The sequence below is a fragment of the Xenopus laevis genome, chromosome 6L (genome assembly GCF_017654675.1).
Source record: "Xenopus laevis strain J_2021 chromosome 6L, Xenopus_laevis_v10.1, whole genome shotgun sequence".
Classification (NCBI taxonomy): domain Eukaryota; kingdom Metazoa; phylum Chordata; class Amphibia; order Anura; family Pipidae; genus Xenopus; species Xenopus laevis.
In genome coordinates, this window is record NC_054381.1 from 76,402,489 (window position 1) to 76,416,854 (window position 14,366).

General features: G+C 40.1%; 1 protein-coding gene across 6 annotated transcripts in view; it reads left to right on the plus strand.

Annotated features, from left to right (window-relative positions):
• Positions 1 to 14,366, plus strand: part of trio.L (trio Rho guanine nucleotide exchange factor L homeolog) — a 298,296-nt gene that overhangs the window by 223,751 nt on the left and 60,179 nt on the right. For all 6 annotated transcript variants that reach the window (XM_041566192.1, XM_041566193.1, XM_041566194.1 and 3 more), the window contains 2 exons: positions 3,685 to 3,986; positions 4,324 to 4,494. In XM_041566192.1, the coding sequence (XP_041422126.1) occupies positions 3,685 to 3,986; positions 4,324 to 4,494 (473 nt within the window). The remainder of the gene's footprint in view (positions 1 to 3,684; positions 3,987 to 4,323; positions 4,495 to 14,366) is intronic.

Genomic DNA, 14,366 nt, shown 5'->3' on the forward strand with positions numbered 1-14,366 from the left:
TGAGAGATACCTTCTGCGGGAGTAAGACAAAGAAACTACATCAAACATTTTTTAATATAATAAGACTTGAGGACCTGCAAAGGGACTTTAAATCAGGTTATACAAATATATGAAGATTCACCATTGAATATGAAATGCTCTATACACAAGGGTGGGGGTTGTGGTTTTTTTCCACGATCCTGAATTTTTGCATGTTTCATAGATTATCTTTACATTTTAACGTAAAGGGGTAATTGGTATAACATGACTTATTTAAATTGAGGGATGTCTATAATATAATATGAATCCATACTGGGAAATTGCACAGGTAGTGGAAGTCACAGTAGAGGAAGGAGTTTACCGCATTGGGTTGTAAAAGAGAGTAGTGTTAGTATGGCGGAATGATACACGATTGAATGGAATTGTTTATGGGTGGTATACAATCATGTTTTATATTATCCGTACACATAAGTAGTATTAACGGGGTAAATTAAAGCACTAATGTGATAATTGAGTTATGACACTGAGTTTGGATATTGGATTAATATAGTTATTAAATAGAGCTAGAACATATTAAATGGCCAACTAATCATCTAACAGATATATAACATGGACATACGATTGAAATGTAATTGTAGTGGCTTACCTGCTACCCTAGGTTGGTATTCCTCTTCTTCAACAAACACATCAGCCCGAGTTGCTGCTAAATATTTTTGATGTTTTTATTGATCTTTTATGGAAAACAAAGTTTAGTGTGCAGTGCTTATTCCCTGTTGTAACTAATGATTGTCTGATCATTTAAAGATTCATCTGCTTAGATTGCAATCAGCATCATTTTATATGATAAAAATACTGTTATAATTTTCTTACAATATTGAAGATACAATATTGAAAATGTAATTCTGTCTACATCCAGACCCCCGGGTTGTGTACTGTTTACATGAAAGGAGAGCTGTTCTCATGGTTGTGGGTAGCAGACCTGCACACTACACAATGTGAATCTAAAAGCTTCTGTAACTTTTGGTATAATACAGTATCATATTTTGAATACAATTTTGCCTGTGAACTTGTACACCTAAAGATAAGATGCTTAGTCCATGAAAAATGTTGAGCAGCACTGAATTAAATAAATCTATTTAGCTTTGCCTTCGCCTGAATTTTTAGCTTGCTTAACCTCAAAAGGTTCAGATGTGAATTCCCCAAACCCTCAGTATTCTGAGCATTTGGAGAAATGTGCTTAATCAGACATCTGAAATTCATCATATGCTTGTATGGATTAATCAAACACCATTTATGAGAATAAACACATTTGGAAAAAAATAGTGGCTATGAGATAAAATTGTGTATTGGGAAGTTGTTGCTTTTCTCAAACAAGAAAACAACAATGGTTGTCTATAAAGTATGCATGTCTGATAGCCAGGAGATTTGAAATCTTTTGCACAATAGTAGGTTACAATTGCAATGTACAGTTCATAGCTAATAATTGCACTATGTAACCATGCTCATATTTGACATGTTTTTATGCAAATTGTTCCTTTTACAATACTTCTTTGCACACTGCAAAACTGTAACCTGTTCCTTTCCTATGTTTATTTTGTTTTGCTTTATAATTACAATACAATTGTTAAAGTATCCATGCCTGCAATTGGCATTATTATAAAAAGGGTTATAAGATTTATTTCTTGAAGGTAAAACTAAAACATAAATTACTGATTCAGTCCTTTGAATTTATCTCTTTGTTTGCTACCTGATGGTGTACTAAAGTTGAGTGGCACCACCTGTATTATTTAAACAATATAATTGAAAAGGGTTCACAAACTTCAAGGTAATCTCTTTTATAATGTGCAAAAAAACGGCTAAATCAATTTGAGGTGCAGCATCATAACGGCTAAAAAGTTTGTGAACTGCAAACATGCCTTCTGTAAAAATCCTTCACCTCTGGCTGGCTTTGTGATGCCAGAAGTGCATGGCCATACTGACAAATTTCACATCAGTACTCACTATGGCAAAAGGCCTTGTTTATCAGAATTTGGATTTGTTTAATTTTTTTTTTACTTCAAATAAAGTCATATTGATAAATGACCCCCAGCCCCTATTCAACACTGGGTAAATTTGCACCTGGGAAGTAACCCTGTAATTAGCATTTTTCAGCCCACTGCAGGTAAAACTATGAAAGCAATCTGTAATTGGTTGCCATACATTACTGCCCAGGGTCAAATTTGCCCACTGTTCATAAATGAGCCCTATTACTACCTTTTTTAAATCTGCACAATCTAGATAAACTCTGCCGAAAGTCAGCCAGATGTCAATGAAACAGGACTAAAAATCCCGTTGGATGGCGGACAGCATTGGCTCGTTGATGCGGTCCCGCAAATCGGACCGTCCGTTTACCCATTGTTATGATCTGATCGTTGGGCCCTAGGGCCCACGTTCGGATCAGCCCGATATCACCCACCTCAAGATGGGCATATTGGGGAGAGCCAAACGAGCGGATCTCTTCGTGTATGGCCAACTTTACTCTGCCTGTGTGTGCCATCCTCTGCCTTCCCTATACTCCCTGTGTGTGCTGTACTCTGCCTGTGTGTGCCCTGCTCTGCCTGTGGAACATGAGCCTGGTATTGGTTCTGGGTTTTTTTTTAGCATTTGAAAATTATTGTTAGGGGCCCTTAAGGTGTTTCATCATGTGCTGGGGTGCTGTGTTATCCACAGGAGAGGAGGAGGCATATGGATTTAAGGGTATGTCTTAATATGACTTAACTTTTTTCACATATGAGTGATATCAGTGAGCACCAACCATTTGGTTTTTTGGTGTGCTACCACCATTAATGTGTACATGGTCTTGCGGTAACATGGGTGTGGTTTAAAGTGGGTGTGGTCTAAAAACAGGGAGTGGTTAACACTGACTTCCATTATCAGCCCTCCAAAAATTCTGGGCCTTTGTAGCACAGAAGTTGGATAGCACTGTTTTAAAGGATGTTGTTTCTTCATGTTTTTAAAACAGGTACAGTTATAGTATCTGTTATATGGAAAATAATTATCCAGAAAGCTCTGAATTACAGAAAGGCCATCTCCCATTTAAGCAAATCTAATTTTTTAAAATGATAATAAAACAGTACTTTGTACTAACTAATCTGCATGAATTCATATGGGTGGAAAGACAATCCTATTGGATTTATTAAATGTTTACATTTTTTTTAGCAGTAACCTGTACCTGCTTTCTGGTTAGAGGAATGTTAGGGCATAAAATACTTACTGTTTATTCTCAAAACAGAAAGTTAAAACTAGCATCCTCCTGCAAGACATGCACTCATTTATTCTTGGCTAATGTGCAATTATTAGTAACCCATAGAAACCAGTGTTTCACTATGTTCACCCTTCCAAATATTTAGGTAAATAAACCATTCTTCTGTAAGTACGGTGATAGATACCAATATAACATGTAAATGATCCCAATGAAATGATTGTACACAGCACATGCATTTCCAATACCTTAGTTATTTGTTTAAATATGTGCATTTATAAATGCTCAACAATTCTTTATATGTAAACAATATGTACAGTTATAGTTTGACTTAATGTCTTAATTAATTGCTGAAAAATCTCTTCTCTGTGACTGCATGTGTTAATACTATCTATATATTTAAATTTACAATGATGAATAAACACTTGTTTAAGCTAATAATAAAATAACTCTTATTTCGACAGATTCCCTCTCTGTCTCCAGTAATGATGCCAGTCCTCCTGCTTCAGTGATTTCCCTTCAACCTCACATGATTGGTGCTCAAAGCTCTCCTGGCCCAAAGCGACCTGGCAATACTTTGAGAAAATGGCTTACCAGTCCTGTCAGAAGGCTTAGCAGTGGCAAAGCTGATGGACATGTGAAAAAATTGGAAAAATTGGCTCATAAACACAAAAAGCACAGGGAGGTTAGAAAAAATACAGACTCAGGTTCCCAAAAGGACTCTGACGACAGTGCAGCAACACCTCAAGATGAAACTATCGATGAGGTCAGTGAATAAAATAGTATTTATGTTCATTATGTTTACAATTAAAGGCTCTAAAATGCATTGGAAGTGATGTAATAAAAGCAATTTTAAAATAAATTAACTTAAAATTATTTACCCTTTCGCATGCAAGACCTAGTACGGATACAGTGAAATGAAACATGGTTTCAAAATAAGACATGAACCCTTATGCTGCATGTTCCATACTGATTTCAAAACTCCCCAAGCCTGGCAATGTAATCTAACCAACTAATCAGAACAAAATGTACACTAGTCGCAAAGTGTCTCACAAATATGCGCTTTATGCTATCATTTAAATAAAACCAGTCATTTGTTTCAGCGAGTACGAAACGAAGGGCTCAGCAGTGGTACCCTTTCTAAATCCTCCTCGTCTGGCATGCAAAGTTGTGGAGAAGAAGAGGGTGAGGAAGGACCAGATTCAGTTCCATTGCCGCCACCTATGGCTATACAGCAGCACAGCCTCCTCCAGCCTGAATCCCAGGATGACAAGGTCATTTTCATGATCTTTATGTGAATAGTGTAAATAATATGTTAACCATTTAAGTACATTTTTTTAAAGATGTAATTATTGTAGCTCTTTGTTACATAAACCACAATGAAAAAATGGTTAGGACTATTGCATAAGGTTTTGTTAACCGTGTAGATTTCTGGTTTGTCTCAAATTAAAGGAGCTGTTAAAGGGGACCCGTCACCCAAAAAAAAAATATTCAAAATCCTATTATCACATTAGTCAAGCAAAATGAACTTTAATTACACTATATATATTTATTTGAATCCTGTTTCCTTCAGTCTGGGAATTCATAATTATAGCAAGCAGGCAGGAGCCATTTTGTGGACACTGTTATTAAGACAAGCCTTGCATCATCTCAGAATCTTGTTTTTGCACCAGAGTGGGAGACCCGATGTCCATCCCCATGCCCTGGCTACACATTAAACGGCGAAGAGTATGGGGGAATGTGTAGAGATCAGTGACATCTAGGAAGTGCTGAATGGAAAGTGAATGCCTAAGGCATAGAGGAGGGGCAGGCAATATTTGATTGACAGCTGAGATTTTTAAATGATCTTACAACAGCTATGAATGCTTTAATACAAAATAGAAATTGGGTTTGTTTGTTTAATTTAAAAAGGACTTTTATTATACAGCTTTTTGTGTCTGGATGAAAGGTCCACTTTAAGCCTACAAGAAATGTTTGTACAAATGTCTAGTTACCTTAGCATTCATGCAAAAATGTACAGTTTTCAAACTATATGGCATGTGCATATAAAAATATGATTAGGGGCTAATTAGTACATTCCTGAAAGCTGTAGTTACTGCTCACAAGGTCAGCAGCAATAGCAAAAACTACTCTTTGCACACATGTAGGCATAGGGTGACCTTAACCGCCCTGCCTTGTACAGAGATAAAGGAGGTGACAATGGTTGATTTCTGGAGAAATATATAATGTTATTATCATTATTATTTTATAAAGCACTAACCTATTGCAGTTGGTTTGTAATTGCAGAACTACTTACTGGCAAACACCCAGTGCATAAAGTACATAAAGTAACTTGCTTTGCAAACAGGTTAAAAAATAACTTGATAGAGTTTGAAGGTACAGTGACTATAAAAACAAATGGTGAGGTTGCAGAGCTTCGTGGAAAATGACATCTCTAACATACTACATAGTGCATTCTATTCCCCTTTTAAACTGCATTTCTAAGACTGTCCACTGTATATATGGTTACAATGTAATTCTCCTACCGCACACCTGTAGTTCACCACTCCTGCAAGCTGGTGGTGCGTTCCTTCCGTTGACCCGGCCGGGTCCCTTAGCAACCAATGTGTAAAAGAAAACGGATCCGCACACACACCGATTAGTGCAGTCGGGGATTATCCCCTTTTATTCAGCCACCAAACAACAACGTTTCGGGGGGGGAACACCCACCCTTCATCAGTTGTTTGGTGGCTGAATAAAAGGGTATAATCCCCGACTGCACTAATCGGTGTGTGTGCGGATCCGGTTTCTTTTACACACTGTATATATGGTACAGGCCCTGCCAAATTGTGCAGTCTGCTTTTTCAAAATACCAGTTTGTTGACTGGCACATAGTTATATATTATATAATGCAATAATCCTTTGAACTAGTGATGTGTGGGCGACCCGAGGCCTGCGGGTTCGGGACGACCCCTGGATGAAATGCGCCGGCTTCCGGCACCGGAATTTATAGACTTCCGCCTGCCCTGCCCCTTTTGTGACGTCACTGCGGGACGGGGGGGATCTGCATGGGTCTATAAATAAAGAGGAGCAGCGGGCCTAGGTCGGATGCGGGTAGGGAGTGGGCGGGTTAGGATCGGGTGCTGGTCGAGAAATTTTCGACCCGCATATCACTACTTTGAACATATTGTATATAAATGTATGAACCAATGTTTAGGCATTGTGTCTAAAATGAATTTGTTCATGGATCTGTCAGTTGTGCAAAGCTACTAAGCTAATTAATGTTGAATGCTAAAGAGGGGACAGAAATCACTTTGGGATCATGCTTGCATTAGTGTTGGGTGAAGACGCATGTTCAGTTAGGTCCATAAAGTAATTGAAAAAAAACCAGAAAATAAAATCTTAATGTCTAATACTTGGTTGAAAACCCTTTGCTGGCAATGAAAGCCTGAAGTCTTCAACTCATGGACATTACCAGATTCTGGGTTTCCTAATTTTTAATGCTCTGCCAGGCCTTTGCTACAGGGGCTTTCAGTTGCTGTTTGTTTGTGGGCCTTTCTGTCCGAAGTTTAGTCTTCAAAGAGTGAAATGCATGCTCAATTGGGTTCAGATCAGGTAACTGAGACTTGGTCATTTAAGAATATTCCACTTCTTTGCTTTACTAAACTCCTGGGTTTCTTTGGCTGTATGTTTTGGGTCATTGTCCATCTCTATTATGAAACGCCTCCCAATCAATTTGACTGCATTTAGCTATATTTGAGCAGACAGTATGTCTCTGAACATCATTCATTAGGCTGCTTCTGTCCTGTGTCACATCATGGATAAACACTAATGTCCCAGTACCACTGGCAGCCATGCACTCCCCAAGCTATCACACTACCTCCACCTTTTTACAGATGATGGATCATGAGCTGTTCCACCCCTTCTCCATACTTTTTTCTTGCCATTATTCTGGTAGAGGTTGCTCTTGATTTAATTTGTCCAAAGAATGTTTTTCCAGAACTGTGCTTGCTTTTTTTAGATGTTTTTTAGCAACTTCAATCTAGCCTTTCTATTTTTGATGCTTATGAGTGACTTGCAACTTGCAGTGCACCCTCTGTATTTACTTTCATGCAGTCTTCTCTTTATGGTAGACTTGAATATCGATACACCTACCTCCTGGAGAGTGTTGTTCACTTGTTTGGCTGTTGTGAATGAGTTTCTCTTCACTATGGAAATGATTCTGCGATCATCCACCACTGTTGTCTTCCATGGACGTCCAGGTCTTTTTGCATTGCGTTCACCAGTGCTTTCTTTTCTCAGGATGTACCAAACTGCAGATTTTGCTACTCCTAATAATATATTTCTCAGATGGGTTTTTCCTGTTTTTGCAGCTTAAGGATGGCTTGTTTCATCTGCATGGAGAGCTCGTTTGACTGCATGTTGTCTGTTCACAGCAAAATCTTCCACATACAAGCACCCCCCTCAAATCAACGCCAGGGCTTTTATCTGCTTCATTGATAGACATAAAGTAATTGCCCACACCTGCCCATGAAATGGCCGTTGAGTCAATTGTCCAATTACTTTTGAGACCCTGAAAAGAAGTAATTTTGTTAAAAAGTCTGCAGTTCAATTGCATCTGAGTTGTTTAATTTAAAATTCATTTTGGTAATGTACAGAACCAAAATTAGAAAAAAAAATGTGTTTTTTCAAATATTTATGGACCTGTAAATCACCACTCACAGCCCAATTTGCTTCCGTTCCCAGACAAGTTTTAGAAAACATTGTTATAGAAAGTCTATCACAGCACTGCATATTTAAAGGGATCTATCGCAAAATTAAAAATTTGTAAAAAGAATTGTTGCATTAAGTAATTAAAATGTCTAAATATAATGTATTAAAAACAATGTAGTTTTTAAAATATTCCAGTCATTATAGTGAATCTATTTCTAGCTGCTTCTCTCCTACCTGCCTCTGGCCAGCTCTGAGGTCAGGTCGGGTTTCTCTGCATAACTGCTCTGTCCTCTCTCTCATTGGCTATTCGTGCTGTCAGTCAGTCAGTGCTGTGTAAAGACACATCAATAGTTCAGTGGCTTCAAAGGCTCCTTCGTTACGTTCCCTTATAGATTCATGAAGAAACTCCTCCTCTCCCCCCTGAGACAGTCCCCCCTGCAGCCAGCACCCCCCTCTGAAAGCAGCACCCGTAGTTTGATGAGTTTTAAAAGCTCTGTGTTTCACAGTAACCTGCTCTCCTTCTGCAGCTCCCCCTCCCCTTTCACTAAGTATGTGGAAATAAAGGTGGACTGGTAACTTTCCTCACAACTGTTCTTCCCTGCAGCATATAAGTCTGTATGTGAGTCCTGAGACACGTGAGTGTGCTGCTCCAGTTTGATTTTGTGCTCGTCACGTGTCTCAGGATTCACATACAGACTTCACTTTTATTTTACCCAATAGCCAACTAAAAGAGACCTGTGCCAGTGCTTACAGCTATATGAGTAAGCACTTTTTAGAAGATGGCAGTGAAAGGCACAAGTCTCTTTTAGTTTTTTTATTGGGTAGTTTCATATAGGCAACAAATTAGAAAAGGGTTTCCCTGGGCACTCAGAGGCCTTGAGTGGGGCATTCCATTGCGATCAGGGGCGCATTTTGTCAGGATAAGAGGGGCATATTGAAATGATCAGCGGGGTATACAGAGAGTATTAGCAGGGCACCCTTCAAAGTTGAATTATAAAATGTATTCAGTAGTTTGTGGTTTAATTTGGTATATAAAGGGATCTAAGGCTACATGCAGAGTTTGATTCTTGAGATGGACTAAATGATAGAGTAACAGTGGGATAATAGTCTCTGGGAAGGGACTGTGACTGTGGGATAGCAGGTATAATAGGGAGAGATGGTGCCTAGAGTAACAGTGGGATAATAGTCTCTGGGAAGGGACTGTGACTGTGGGATAGCAGGTATAGTAGGGAGAGATGGTGCCTAGAGTAACAGTGGGATAATAGTCTCTGGGAAGGGAGTGTGACTGTGGGATAGCAGGTATAGTAGGGAGAGATGGTGCCTATAGAAACAGTGGGATAATAGTCTCTGGGAAGGGAGTGTGACTGTGGGATAGCAGGTATAGTAGGGAGAGATGGTGTCTATAGTAACAGTGGGATAATCGTCTCTGGGAAGGGAGTGTGACTGTGGGATAGCAGGTATAGTAGGGAGAGATGGTGTCTATAGTAACAGTGGATAATAGTCTCTGGGAAGGGAGTGTGACTGTGGGATAGCAGGTATAGTAGGGAGAGATGGTGCCTATAGTAACAGTGGGATAATCGTCTCTGGGAAGGGAGTGTGACTGTGGGATAGCAGGTATAGTAGGGAGAGATGGTGTCTATAGTAACAGTGGATAATAGTCACTGGGAAGGGAGTGTGACTGTGGGATAGCAGGTATAATAGGGAGAGATGGTGCCTATAGTAACAGTGGATAATAGTCTCTGGGAAGGGACTGTGACTGTGGGATAGCAGGTATAGTAGGGAGAGATGGTGTCTATAGTAACAGTGGATAATAGTCTCTGGAAAGGGAGTGTGACTGTGGGATAGCAGTTATAGTAGGGAGAGATGGTGTCTATAGTAACAGTGGGATAATAGTCTCTGGGAAGGGAGTGTGGCTGTGGGATAGCAGGTATAATGGGGAGAGATGATGCCTACAGTAACAGTGGGATAATAGTCTCTGGGAAGGGAGTGTGAGTGTGGGATAACAGGTATAGTAGGGAGAGATGATGCCTATATTAGCAGTGGGATAATAGTCTGTGGGAAGGGAGTGTGACTGTGGGATAGCAGGTATAGTAGGGAGAGATGGTGCCTATAGTAACAGTGGATAATAGTCTCTGGGAAGGGAGTGTGACTGTGGGATAGCAGATAAAGTAGGGAGAGATGATGCCTATAGTAGCAGTGGGATAATAGTCTGTGGGAAGGGAGTGTGACTGTGGGATAGCAGGTATAGTAGGGAGAGATGGTGCCTATAGTAACAGTGGATAATAGTCTCTGGGAAGGGAGTGTGACTGTGGGATAGCAGGTATAGTAGGGAGAGATGGTGCCTACAGTAACAGTGGGATAATAGTCTATGGGAAGGGAGTGTGACTGTGGGATAGCAGGTATAGTAGGGAGAGATGGTGCCTATAGTAACAGTGGATAATAGTCTCTGGGAAGGGAGTGTGACTGTGGGATAGCAGGTATAGTAGGGAGAGATGTGCCTATAGTAACAGTGGGATAATGGCCTCTGGGAAGGGAGAGTGACTGTGGGATAGCAGGTATAGTAGGGAGAGATGGTGCCTAGAGTAACAGTGGGATAATAGTCTCTGGGAAGGGAGTGTGACTGTGGGATAGCAGGTATAGTAGGGAGAGATGGTGCCTATAGTAGCTGAAAAGATAATAGTCTGTTAACCGACCATATTTAGCTGTTATTGAAGCTGAAGTTCTAGGAAGGTACAAGGATGAATTAAAATCTTTCTTGCCCCCCATTCAAAGATGGCTCTTTTCCCTTTTTTTGGTTGGCCTTAGGTTAATGGAAGCTATGCAATCCAGAAGGCTGCAGCATCGAAACATGGGACATTTGGGAAATTTACAAACAAGAAGGAATAAAATAATAAGCACTTCAGAATCAGAGCAGCCAGATCTTCCCATCACATTTCCCAAATAGAGAATACTTTACACCAATAGAATACAATAAAACACTTTGGGGCTCTCCCTCCTTTTTGTGGTGGTACTTGGTGTACTTGACTAAGAGAATGTGCAGACCTGACAGCCTTACTTTTCTCACAAGGAGCCTCCGGAGTAACAGTTGGTGTGAGGATGCTATTCAGCATGGAGGAGGGTGGGACTTTGCTAGTTGCTAAGTGACATCATAGCTAGTGAGAAGCCACTCCTATTCAGCAGTAGCTTGAACTGTCTCTCAGAGAAAGCACCCTCATTGCATGTAGTAATATGTCATTTTACAAAAAAGTAAGCATTTCTGCTAAAGAAATATATTTGAAGATTTTATTATTTACACCTCAACTATCTATTAGGAGAATTTGATTTTCACGATAGATCCCCTTTAATTTAAAAAAGTACTTTTGTAATCCATAAAGGGATCCTGTCATCAGAAAACATGTTTTTTTCAAAACGCATCAGTTAATAGTGCTACTCCAGCAGAATTCTGCACTGAAATCCATTTCTCAAAAGAGCAGACAGATTTTTTTATATTCAATTTTGAAATCTGACATGGGGCTGGACATTTTGTCAATTTCCCAGCTGCCCCCAGTCATGTTACTTGTGCCTGCACTTTAGGAGAGAAATGCTTTCTGGCAGGCTGCTGTTTTTCCTTCTCAATGTAACTGAATGTGTCTCAGTGGGACATGGGTTTTTACTATTGAGTGCTGTTCTTAAGCTCCCCATAGACGCGACGATTCTTCCTGCAGAACGACCGATTTTAGGGAAGCCCGACCAATCCTTCGAAATTATCGTGCGGTTAGTGGGATTCGAACGATCTTACATCTTACAATTTTTCGTCCGACATCTGTCAGGAAATTGATCGGCCAGGTCAAAAAATCTTTGTCGGTCCCAGTGCAATCTGTCTATGTATGCAGGGCCAAGCAGGCAGCTTCCCTTTGTTTTCCTGGCAAATTGGTCTTTGTAGTTGATGATAAATTCGTACGATCGTTCTGAGAAGATCGTGGTCTCACGATCAGGATCTGATCTTTTAAAAATCCCAACATCTATGGCCAGCTTAAGATCTACATTGTTCTTTTGTTTGGCTGCTGGGGGGAAAAAGGGAGGGGGTGATATCACTCTAACTTGCAGTAGAGCAGTAAAGAGTGATTGAAGTTTATCAGAGCACAAGTCACATGACTTGGGGCAGCTGGGAAATTGACAATATGTCTAACCCCATGTCAGATTTCAAAATTGAATATAAAAAAATCTGTTTGTTCTTTTGAGAAATGGATTTCAGTGCAGAATTCTGCTGGAGCAGCACTATTAACTGATTCATTTTGAAAAAAAAGTTTTTCCCATGACAGTATCCCTTTAACCTTTTAAATGCCACAGATCGTAGAATCTACGTTCTGTGGCAAAGGTACTTGAAATGCCACAGAACGTAGATTCTACGTTCTGCAGCATTTCCTGTTTCAGGAGCGGAGGAGCGGCTGTTAGAGCCGCTCGCTCCGTTCCTGCTCGATCCCCTGCCCCTAGGCAACGAGCAGAGCAGGGGATCGAGTGGCCCCTGGGGCGCGATCGCCCAGGGGCCCAAAAACAGCAGCAGGCACGTGTTACTTACGTGTCCTGCTGCTGCAGCCTGCACCGGATCGTCGATCTCCGCCCCCACAGCACACAGACAGGAACCACGAGGCAGATGTCTTCCAGGGGCTCTTCCTGATCGCCTGCAACAGTCTCCAGCGATTTTTTCAGGTTAGTGCAACAATTACACACACAAACACACCAACACACACTTATTACAGTAATACACACTTAGATTCACACTTACACACACTTACACATACATTTTTGGGGATTGGGGGGGTCACTTACACTCACTGCACTTACACACATGTGCACACGCACACACGCGCACATAACATGTAATTTACCATTTGTACACACGCACACGCACATACATGGCATTGTGGCCTTTTTTTTTTTTTTCTTATCGCATCGTTTCTTTTTTTGGCTGAAAAAAATGTTTTATTGCCATTACGCATAGCGTATTCGCTAACCATACTGTGCAATACCTTTTGTATGTTATTTCGGTGATTATATTGCAATTTTGGGTATTTTGGTGCATTTTTAGCCATTTTATTGAATTTTTAGCCATTTTATTGCATTTTCAGCTCTGCATATATTGTGTTCACTTTTTTCTAGCCGTATAACCTGTTTGGCCCATCTAAAATATTCAAACTGTGATTCTGACAGCTGATAACACTAGTCTGGAAAAAACATTGATTTTTGTGGTTTTATTGGATTTTTTTGCATTTCACCCTTTACTGCCTTATTTTGTTTTGCCTTGTAAATTTTATCTACTATATATCCATTTGGGGGTCTCTGTGCGCCACATAGTTTGGTATATCTATGCATTTTGGGCATCAAAGTGTTCAGTAGACCTCTGGCGTTCATATTTAGGATGTTTTATGCTGATACGTTACGAAATGTGGGGCATATAATGGGGTAAAATTCAAGCTTTCTGACAATTTTCAGAAATTTGATAAAAACCGTTATGTTCAGCATTGCTTTGCAGTTTGGCAGTTTGCAGTAGAAACACTTATTTACCCATATTGGATTCGTCAGAATGTGTACTTTCTGAAAATATATGGTTTTCTGGGGTCTCTGTACTGTTAGGGGGGTCTAATGTCGCATAATACACACACCAGGTGCTTATATTGCAGCAGCCAGCGCGTCAGCTGTGAAAATGTATATACACTATTGTCATTTGGGGGTCTCTGTGCGCCACATAGTTTGGTATATCTATGCATATTGGGCATCAAAGTGTTCAGTAGACCTCTGGCGTTCATATTTAGGATGTTTTATGCTGATACGTTACGAAATGTGGGGCATATAATGGGGTAAAATTCAATCTTTCTGACAATTTTCAGAAATTTGATAAAAACCGTTATGTTCAGCATTGCTTTGCAGTTTGGCAGTTTGCAGTAGAAACACATATTTACCCATATTGGATTCGTCAGAATGTGTACTTTCTGAAAATATATGGTTTTCTGGGGTCTCTGTACTGTTAGGTGGTCTAATGTCGCATATTACACACACCAGGTGCTTATATTGCAGCAGCCAGCGCGTCAGCCGTGAAAATGTATATACACTATTGTCATTTGGTGGTCTCTGTGCGCCGCATAGTTTGGTATATCTATGCATATTGGGCATCAAAGTGTTCAGTAGACCTCTGGCGTTCATATTTAGGATGTTTTATGCTGAAACGTTACGAAATGTGGGGCATATAATGGGGTAAAATTCAATCTTTCTGACGATTTTCAAAAATTTGATAAAAACCGTTATGTTCAGCATTGCTTTGCAGTTTGGCAGTTTGCAGTAGAAACACACATTTACCCATATTGGATTCGTCAGAATGTGTACTTTCTGAAAATATATGGTTTTCTGGGGTCTCTGTACTGTTAGGGGGGTCTAATGTCGCATAATACACACACCAGGTGCTTATATTGCAGCAGCC